The sequence below is a fragment of the Coffea arabica genome, chromosome 1e, assembly GCF_036785885.1.
Source record: "Coffea arabica cultivar ET-39 chromosome 1e, Coffea Arabica ET-39 HiFi, whole genome shotgun sequence".
In the NCBI taxonomy this organism is placed as follows: domain Eukaryota; kingdom Viridiplantae; phylum Streptophyta; class Magnoliopsida; order Gentianales; family Rubiaceae; genus Coffea; species Coffea arabica.
The window spans coordinates 47,724,706-47,735,873 of NC_092311.1; the positions used below are offsets into that span (position 1 = coordinate 47,724,706).

The following is an 11,168-nucleotide window of genomic DNA, read 5'->3' on the forward strand; positions in this document are numbered from 1 at the left end:
TGACAACAATCTGCTTGTTTTATATGTCAGACACAGAACTCATACATCTTCAGACACACAAAAACAGCTAGCTATAGCTGAAAAGCCCAAAAACACACAAGAAATACCCTTATCGAGCGAAGAATAGGATATATATAAGTAAGACTTAAGACCAAGACAGACCGTACCATGCATGTCTTTTTCTTCATAACTGAAGCATGATGAGGTAGCAGGCCTTCTTGTAACCTCACTTTCTAAACACTCAGTTGCGTGTACTTAGAGGTTGTAACAATCTTTATGAAGGAGAGCTTGAGAGTTGAGATAGTTATACTTCAGCAAAGACATCAATCGTTGCTGTGAGAATGGAAGTTGAAACTCGAGCTGGTTCAGTCATAGAAGATGGCTGGTAGAAGAGGAGTTGAGACCAGAGAATCCCGTCCAAGGACTTCCACCCCAGTATTGATTATTCTCAGAATTAACTAAAAACTGCTTTGTCAAATTGAGTCCAGGATTTTCTTCAGTTTTCACGGATGGCACCTGACTAGCAACCCCCGATGAGCTTGTTGCCAAAGAACCAAGCTGCTGATGATCTCCTAACATGGAATTAGATGATGCTTCAACTCCTTCACTTTGAAATGGAAACAAACTTGTCGTCACCTCAAACCCCCCAATAGAAGGCAATCTCCAGTGATCAGCTCCTCCACCAGCAGCAGATAGATCGTTCCCATTCCCTCCTAAGTTAAAACCCATGTTTGCAAGTCCATTACCAGTTGGAGGCATCATCTGCGCTTGAAATCCACCGATACCCGGACCAATATGACCACCCCCATAGTGATTAAGGCCTGTTAAAGCAGCCATAAGAGGTAACTGATTTGCTTGTTGGGGAAATTGGCCAGCCATATCTGCACTGCAGCTGGAGGGACTTGGAGTACTAGTTGAGTTAGACCCAGGCATCTGCCTTTCAGCTGTTGTGGAAGATTTTGAGCTGCTGCTTTTGGTTTTCTTATTTCTCCGGCAGCCTCCTCCAACTGGAACGTTTCTTAGGGCCCCTCCTCTGGTCCAGTAGCGGCGACACGTCTTACAAAAGTGTCTTGGTTGAGAGAGGCTGTAGTTGTTGAAGTAGCAAAACTTAGTATTTGACGACTCGCAACGAGGGCACTTGAGTCCTGCCTCTGGAAGCGGTAGCTTAGCTAACCGGGCTCGATCAACCATCGATCCGGGTCTGATCGAGCTACCACCACCACCCACCGGAAGAGGTGGGGGCGGTGGTGGAAGTTGGCTATTTTCCACACCACTTCCTTGTTGATGCTCTGGTTGCTGGAACTAAAAACACCAACAGAGAAAAGATAAGCTAAGAAAATAAAGGTGAAGGGACTGATCATGCATATAATTACACACACATGTACATCCAGTATATTCAATAAAAGTTTGGAGCAAAGGAATTAGGAATATGAATATAATCTCTTTTTAATATTGCTTTTTGATGAACAAGATGTACAAGGGAGAGGGAGAATTGGAATGGATGAACTTTTGCAGAAAATTAACCATACCTGGTGCAAATTGGGATGATCTAAATAGACTGGAAAAGATGAGAAAACCATAGTTTCTTTGATGGATGATCTTTTATCTTTTTATAAAGGTTGGTCGGTTTTTTTTGGAAATATATGGTGGAGAATCACACTAACCCACACACTATCAGAGGGAGAGAATACCAGAGCCCAACAAAGAGAAAGGAGGGGAAAAAGGAAAAGAAGAGATGAAGGAATTAAAGATAGAGGGAGAAGGGAAGGTAGCTTTAGCTTAATTTACTACTCTCATTCTCTCCATCTCTCTTTTTGTATTTATTATAGTATTATTTCTAGGGTTTTGAGTGGGTGGCGAAGTTCCTTAGCCTTTAAGCTTGTTATGTGACGCTGCTCCCATCTCCCTTCTCCCGGCAATGGTATGTTAGTGCTCTTGAAAAAGGGAGGGTGTGACTCTTCAATCCTCTCAAGTCTCAACCTTCATGCATATACACAACTATAGAGGGATGTATAGGTATCGCTGTCTTTCTGGCCATTGTGGTGGGATCGACCTGCGCAAATCTAAAATTCCATATGGGGCTTTGAAACATGTACATCATTTTTGTTCATTAACAATCATTCACTGTACTTTATGATTGATTTCTTATCAATTTTGGCCTCGTGATGCATATACAACTACTTAATCAGCTGCAGTACAGCTGCTTCTTTTTTAGTAATTCTACTTTTTTCTTTTCGTATCATTTTTCTGTTCTCATAATGTACTTGCTTGTAGCTTATGATGCTTTTTCTTGGACGACCAAAATTTGTAACTTGTTGGGGTTTATATAGAAATTGAAAGTCTTTACTACTTTTATTTTTATTAATATTTTGTTAATGTGAATTTTACTTCCTTTCAACTTCCTTGTACTGCAGCAGATTTTATTGTATACTCTTGAATTCCCTTCTGATCATCATAGAGAAATATTAATTGCAGAATTTTGCATTTACGCCAACTTCATAATATCACTGATCCAAGTTTCATCTACTAAATTACTAGCCATTCAAGTGTTGTATGAATAAACAGCAATTTAGAAGTTGAATGGATAGCAATAGGAGAAAAAGAATTAGATTTTGGCATGTGCTGCTTCGCCAGGGCATGCATACAATACAAGGTTGTGCCTCCCCGTCTTCTTTTGATGCTCTCAGCCCCAAAGGTTGTCGCGTACTTCATCTCATCTCTCTTTTTCAATGCTCTACGCCACACTTCATATTTACTCACTGATTACCACTTTACCTGATAGATCAACAACTTCAAGTATGAAGTAACACAACTGGCAAAGAATTTGAAGAAGGAAAAAAAAAAACGAAAGATTTTAGTACATTATATTGCAAGAATGTAAAATTTGAAACAGTGAAAATTAAAGCAGGGATGAAAGAAAAGTGATTGGAATTCTATGTTCGAGAACTCGTGCATGTCCATGTCCAATTGTCCATGTATTTCCTGTATGCTGAAACGACTGGTCTACATCTCAAGCCTAACCGTTTGTATCCACCAGATTCCTTAGGCTTTTCATTTGCGGTGTTGGAATTCTTCTGTCCCGTCTTCCGTGCCAATAAATGGAATACCAACCAGGAATTCTTCTGTATCCCCAGGACCAGGGCCTTTTTTTAATGTACTACTACTAGTTATGGTTGGAAGATGGATGGATTGAGTGGTACCTAAGGAGGGAGTACAAGTAAAAGGCTGTCCTGAATTTAAACCTTTCATTTGCATTAAAATATTAATAATAATCATAATAATACTAGTTACTGTTATAGGTTAAGAATGCACTATTACTAGAAACTTAATTTCATTAATATATATATATATATATATGCTTTTGGTTTCTCCTTCATTTTTTTCAAATGTACGTATGCTTATGGTTTTTCGTTCGCTTCTTTCTCCTTTTTCGATGAATGGATTGCTTTTTAAGATGACGCTATACCTTTGCATGGATGTTCTTTACCTTTGGAGACTATTTCAGTTTACTTTTGGCGAACGAAACAAGTATAAACTCGTTTGGCATTTGAAAAATTAAAGCTTCTCTGGCATTTGAAAAGTCTTGTTTCAAAAGCAACATTCAGGTGAATCAGTAAATAAGTCCTATGGCAAACCTTAACAATTGCCAATAAACTTTTGCGGGATGAGTCTATAAAAGCCTTTTCAACAAGCCTACTTACTCGCTTAAACACCTGCAAACATTGAGCTTAATGTTCTAATGTGTTCTACATCAGTGATCAGCTTCCTCGCTTCTGCCTGATTGTTCTACTATATTTTACATTTTAGCGTAATAAACCGCAGCATGAGTGTTTGTCGTATTAAATCAACAAAAAATATCAGGGCCTACGCAGTCAAAAGTAAACACTGAATAGCGATATCTTCAATTGTTAATCATGCAATCATCAATTGTATTTTAGACCTCTCCTGCGGAAAAGTAGTTTCATAGCAGCTTGTGCCTAAGAAGACAACCCCTTGAGGATGTTTTGGTTCTCTTTTTATAGGAAAGTCATAATAAAAGACAAGCTGCCAGCAACACAAACCAGCGGTTATTTATGATTGTGACTTAAACCAACGGTTAGACATATATCAATGGGACACACGCATGCATTATGCATATATACTAGTACTCAATGCACATCCAATGTGTGTAATAAAAAAATACATAATATTTAAGGTCATATATTTAAAATAAAATTTTCATTGCTGAAGTAAAGTTTAATCTTTTAAATATTTTTCATAAAATAATTTTATATTAGTAGTTATAATATTTAGGGGTAATTATGTTGAAAACATATAGTTAAATAGTTAAAAGTAAAAATAATCATGGATAGGTATAGGTAGTTAACATAAAAATAATTTTTATAAGGGCTGAAAAGGAAATTCATAAGCGTTAATCCCAATGTTAATCCCAAACCCCCCTTCCTCAAGCTTTATATATAGTATAGAGATATGCATGATAAATGTGTAAGAATTTGAATTTGACTATAAATTTTACACGTGTGATATGCTTTTAAATTGCTAATATATACACTGAAAGTATATATAATAAAGTTTTATCCTATAGTCATACGAAGAAAACTAATCAATATTTAAGAAAAAAAAAAAGATCAACTTTAAGACGTCATTTGGTTCTGATTAGTTTCATAATCTAGTCCAGAATATTCGAACATGTAAAAAGTTGGCAGCCTGATCCTTTTTCAAGAATAAGAGAATACGTGACTAGTTTTGTGTGCATAAAATCTGCATACTACTTTTCTCTCCGTATCTTTCCCTACAGTATAGCCACACAACCTGTTTTGCTCTCTGCTTGGCTTATATTATACTTCGTCAATTTAAAAAGAAATGAGTATTACTATACACATTCTTAGTTTTTCTGCCTGTACATTATATTGTATAATTCTGCTAGCTCTTCTGCAAAATTAACGAGGATGCTTGGATAAAAGATTATTTGGGATAATATTTTGAAAAAAAAAATATTATAACGCCTTTTGATGTAATTTATATAAAATAAAAATATGGTTAAAAAATTTATTTATGGTGCAACCAGATAATTTGTGCAATTAATTTGCTACTCAGACACACTTTGGTTTCTATGAAAAATAAAATAGAAATCAAAGTGGCCCTAAGTAATAAAGTAGCTAATTACAAGACATAGGGACGCGTAAGAGGGCCACGCACGCACTCGACGGAATGGTGGAGAGGCCCCGAGAGCCATCCGATACAACGACAAAGGTGCGGTCCCACCTCACCACCCCAATCAATCTATCATTTTCATCAGATTCTCACGGTCTCTACCTCAAAGCTGCCACGTTTGACCCTTATCGTGGTCCCCACTACATTACAACTATGAGAATATCATTTCCTTAATCTATGTTTACTCTTGTCAGTAATAGTGTACCAATTGGTAATTTGACGGTAGTCTCAATATAGATTTTTTTTGGTAATTATTTCCAATACTTTGAGTGTGTTTGGATAGGAAATTATTTATTATAATTTTTAAAAATATTTTAATATTTTTTATGAGTTTGTTAACATATAAACACGACCCTTTTTCTTTTTAGGTCGACTGAACACGAAAATACATTTTTATGATAGCTGATGGTTTAAATTATGTTAAGACATAGACACTACCTTTTTTCTTTTAAAGTGTAAAAATTATTTTCCCACAAAGTGTAAGATGTGCATAACTTTGCTATTACTGTAGAAGTTCTTGATTAGAAATTAATGTGCATATACCACCCAATATATTTACTGGATCAATGGATTGCTTGAGCTTTATTTCTTTAGGATTTTGGGGTGTACGAGTCTACAATTGACATAGAGAGCAGGGTTAAAGTTTTCCTCCTAAAAGACTACAAAGATGTTCGTTCTTCAGTTTTTCTACTGATTTTTGTTTTAACTGTTATAACGGGTTTGAGTTCTCAAGAGAATAATGTGTTCTTTCTTTTTTTGCTTGTGTTATTTCTACAATTATAAAAGTATTTCTAAAATTAAAGTTATTTATGTACAAGGATGTGTCACATTCAATATCCAGGAAAAGAGGACAAACAAGATATAGTTTGACGTATAAGATGAGATGAATAAAAATTTTAATGAATGGAAACTAAAAGAAGATGTGCTTCAACTTTTGATTATACTATGCAAAGACTTTCATTAATCAAGACATTATAACGAGTTGAGTTCCTCGTTCAATTCAACACTTCTTATTTTAGAATAGAGCTGTACCAATATTTTGAACTTTTGTACCATAAACGTTGTGAAAGAAAAAAAATGGCCCAAAAATAGAAAGGCTTCTTCTTCCGATAATAAATAAAAATACTTTTTCTCAATCCTAAATAGAGGTTTTCAATCTACGTCTTTGGATCATGCTTTTGTCCTATTCATAAACTTCTAATTAAACAAAATAATTGGTCGAAAAGCAAATAAAGGTAACAACAAAAGAAGAAAGATCTAAACACTTCGCGAACAATCATTGGATGAAGACCTCGAATTGTGATGAGTTAGCAGTAGATGATTTCTGGTGGCAGTGAAGGATGACCGGCGGTTACCTATGTCATGCAACCTCATCCACAGCCGAAAGAAAATTGATGCTGATGGAAATAGCATTTCATTTCATAGTTAAGAATCATGTCCATCTACGATCTATCCTATCCTCTGTTTAGGGGGATATCATGTTCCCTACTTTCGCAGAACATTTTTCTAGTCGAGGTCGACTGCTGCATGTATGATGCCGTGATACACATGTTACTAGTTCAACAGTGTACAACGCAAACTTGACCATCTTCGTCACGGACTGAGGAATCAGCCATCGAGGTATTGACATGAATAGGTTGCCATTTTGTACAAATTTCAGGTACTCTAGTCTAGTATGTGAACTGGCTGGTGGGCAAATGTGAAGAACTTTGGCTCCGTATGGATTCTCCCCTTTTCTTTTTTTTTTTCCTTTTTCACAAGCTGTTTTTATTTGTTATATCTATAATAACAAACTCTTAAAACACACAAACTCAAGTACATCTAAAAACAACAAAAAATATTAAATAAAAAACTTCCACCTTCCTTTTTACAAGCGCTACCACTACCCTCCCCCTTCCTTCCTCCTCCTCCCTCTTTCCTCCTTCCTCTCCTTTCTCTCTCTTCCTCTCCTCCCCTTTTCCGGCAAACCCCTCCACTTCCTCCAAAGCTCCGAAATTGTGATTGGAGGGATCCCTCTAGTTGATATTGGAGCTCTAAAGGAAGGGGGAAGGGGGCGGCAGGAGGAAGGGAGGAAGAGGGGGAGGGGTGGCAGTGGAATGTGGTGGTGGTGAATAGTGGTTGTATTTTCAATTTTTAAAAAATATGTTAATAAAATTTAAAATTATCCCAACAAACAACTACAATGACAAGTTTTTCATAGACAATACTATAGTATAATATTTAAAAAAAATATCTCCAAAAACCCTTAATCTATATGGAGCCAAAACATTTCAAATCTAGAAAATAATTCCTAAATTAAAATTTCAGAATATTCAAATTAAATACTACCCAAAACGTAAAAAGACATCTCAAATTCTACTCTCTTAATGCTGACACATGCGTTTGTATAACTCGAGTTAACATTTGTATAACATGGATGCCATGCATGGTACATCCAGCCATTTCTGATAAAGAGGGTAAGTAAATCCATTCGTATGACTTAGAGAATGATCAGATCCCGATTAACTTAAGTCTCCCTTGATTGTTTCTACGTTCTTTTTCACTCCAAAGATCCTTTTATGAGGTCCATCACGTGCATGATCTAAAGAAGATGGCATCTATGTATTTTGTTAACCAAAACTGGCATGTTATTTTATACTACTACATATATAATTTACTGCCCCACTTCCAGATCACGGTCTCCTTCCTTAATTCTCGTTGATCTAAAACATAGTAGTAGATCTTATCTTCATTAAATTAGTATTTCATGGGAAGTGATTTGCGAGGAAGGCAAGAAGGTGCCTTGGTGGTCTCAGAATCTAATTCTCTTTCTCAAACTTTGATGCTAAAAGCAGCTGTTCATGAATGCAGACGTAGTTGTAAAAGGAGCAATACTGCAGCTTTAACTTGTGTACGTTCCCGCTCCTCCTACCTCTTTCTTCCTAGTGTCAGATCCAGGGATTCTTTCTTTTCTTTTTCTCTTTCTCTCTTTCTTGCTTCATCCTTTTTCTTTTTCAATTTTCTCGTGTGACAATTTTTCAAGGACGAGCATCCTGATCATGTTTGCTTCATATACAGTTGAAGTCTTTAGGCAGAAGGGTTCACTTCAAACTAATTATGCATGAAAGCAGATTGACCTAGCCCTTTGTCTATCTTACCTGGGTGGACGGCCACTTGCTTTTTTTCTTTGAAGGCAAAAAAGAAACTCTGAAGCGAAAATTTGCACATGCAAATGACTGTAACGGATGCCTTATGGCCTTGTGGGTGAATTGTGGATCACCTTGGTGGGTCAGAATGTTGGCTCCCTGCAATTTTTAAATTGTGAAGCCGATGTGCTTCTGATCACTTAGATTTATATTGTCTGTGCAAATTATACCAGCTTAATTAAGATATTTTTTAACAAAACAAAAAAAAAAAAAACTCAACCATAGTTCCCTAGCTCAGGCCAGTTTTATATGCTCTATTTGTCCTAATACACATGGCCATATTTTTTTCAGTGAAGAAATAAGTAAGCCTGGTTAAGGTTGAGATTTAGGAGTCAGAGGGTTTTTCCCTTCTCCTTGATTGCTTCTTAGCTCCCGCCCTTCCCTACCCTGCTTTATAAAAAAGAAGAAAAAAGGACAATCAGCCCACAGCGTCCCAACTACTTTATGTTCTTCGCAGCCTTTAGGCTCTGCAGTCAATTACAGAATTACTGCTGGAATGGAAGACGTTTGTTTCACTTGGGCAATCGCTTTCGACTCTCTGCAGCAGCATTCCTCGTGTTGTTGCTGTTGTTGAGCTTAGTGATTTGGATCAAGTTCGGCCCATAAGTAAGCCCATTGGTTTTGTTTTCTTTTTGGGTTTGAATAGCCAACTTGCTTCTCTGAAAAACTTTGGGAGGGGTCCATGGAAGCCCAAGGTCAATGGCAAAGTATTTTTTTTTAAAAAAAAAATTATTGTTTTCCCCTTCATTTTTCTAAAAACATGTTTTGACAATGTGAAACTTAAAGCCATTTTAAGCGCAATTCGGGAGTCGAAGAACCAAATGAAGAGATAAAGAAATTTAGATCAGCATATAATTCGTTGGAGATTATTTTGAGTATCGGTTAAGTTTTAAGTTCGGTTTCTATCTGTTTGCTTCTCTAATATTATGGGATAACTACATTGTGATTTGTTTTATTCTCGATTCCGATACCAATTCTGTTTCCCAACCACATTCTAAACTTGAAGCAACCTCAAATAGATTACCCTTTTGACACGTGAGTTTCACATTTAGTATCAATTAAGCCGAAGTTTTAAAAGTTGTTATGTGTATGATCTTTGTTCAAACTTTAATTAATTAGATTAGACAAGAAGCCAATATCAAACAAGATCAAGTCAAGTGTAAAGTAGCTGTATTCACCTTTCACCTCTAAATATAGTCAAAGGACATTCAAATGCTTTTCTTGTTCTTTTCGTAGAAGAAGTCTGAAAAAAAAAAGCCGTGAAAAAAGAGGAGACTTATTTCATTCCAAAGTTCAAAAACATGCCTAGTGATTTTATTTTGACGTGAATCACACCAATCAACTGCGCTTCAAAAAAGCCGTGCCACATGTGACCAAGAAAGATTGGGCAAATTGGTTGGATTCGTTTTGTGCATGGGGCTAGCTTTGAAAAGATCAAGGCTTGGGCTGGGCTCGGTAGAATGAGAAACAACTTGTTGAAATTCAAGCACACACTTTGGTCCATATGGGGGAATGACAGCGCTAATACAATTGATTCCATGTGGGTTTTACTAAAGAAATATTAATGCTATCTCTAATAAATCATACTACCATTCAAAAGTAAAAAATTATGGGTGCCAATTCGACTCTTCGAGTATGGTTTTAGCAAACCCAAATTCAACTCGCAAATTATATGAAATTTTGGATTTTGGACCACGGGCTTATATTAAAAGACTCAAACTTAGATCACATTATTTACCCAAAGTCATAATTAAATACATAATTATATATAATATATATTTTATAATTATAAATTATTAATAGTTTATATCAGAATATGTATAATTATAAATTATAGATATTATATATATGTATATATACATTTTTAATATATATAATTATACTCGTATATAGACTGAGTTTTAATCAAGCCTGAACCTAGTATGATCTAATCTCGATGCACATTTAGTTTGTTTCTACTCGTCCTAATTAAAGCTTAGGCTCAATTAACTTTTTTCGCCCCGAACATGCAACTTTGAAGTTGACTCGACCCCATTGATAATCCTATAAAAATCACCATTAGACTCAAAAAATTTTGGTTTATTGATTTTTCCATATTGATGTCATATTTAGTGTTTTGGCGAGAAAAATAAACTAGTTTGGATTGCTATCTTCTTGTATAAAAATGTACTGTAATAATGTGATGCATGTGAAGTAAAAAAATCATTAAAAAATATGTTTACGAAACATAAAAATTTTTGGAGAAAAATATCAATCCAAACAAGAAGTAATTAGGAATTGGGCCTTAAGGCCTGGTCCAATTACTAATCACCAAAACTTGGGGCAAATAAATAGTCCAACTGGTGGTTCAGACCTTATCTACTATTATTTGCTACAATTTGTGATTTTCTCAAATTCATATGGACACGTAGAGTATATTCGTTCCGTCCGACGGTAGTTCAGCTTCCGTCGATTTCCTTTAGGTCTAATTGGATCTCTCCTAAATTAAGCTAAAGTAGAAATAGGAGTAGGGTAAATAAATAGTGCATGATCCAAAAAAAAAAAAAAAAAAAAAGCGTCCAATTTGGACTGGCTATAAATTCTGAAAAAAAACAGAAAACAAAATACGAAGAGTGAAAGCAGGAAAAGGGATTGGACAGAAAAAGGAAAGACAATTAATAAAAAAAAATATGACGTCTACAAGGCAAGTGGTCTGGCAGAAGATTCTAGAACCCAAAAAAATTAGGGCTTCGGCCAACCAAATACCTCAATATATACCACACCACTTTT

The 11,168-nt window shown here is 35.7% G+C and overlaps 1 protein-coding gene across 1 annotated transcript; it reads right to left on the bottom strand.

Moving 5' to 3' along the window:
* Positions 1-1,820, bottom strand: LOC113708744 (dof zinc finger protein DOF3.6-like). The gene is made up of 2 exons (XM_027231339.2): positions 1,530-1,820; positions 1-1,302 (listed from the first exon to the last, which is right to left on the bottom strand). Exons 1-2 carry the CDS (start codon positions 1,578-1,580, stop codon positions 370-372), a joined length of 984 nt encoding a protein of 327 aa, XP_027087140.1. The 5' UTR covers positions 1,581-1,820; the 3' UTR covers positions 1-369.
* Positions 1,821-11,168: the final 9,348 nt, after the last annotated feature.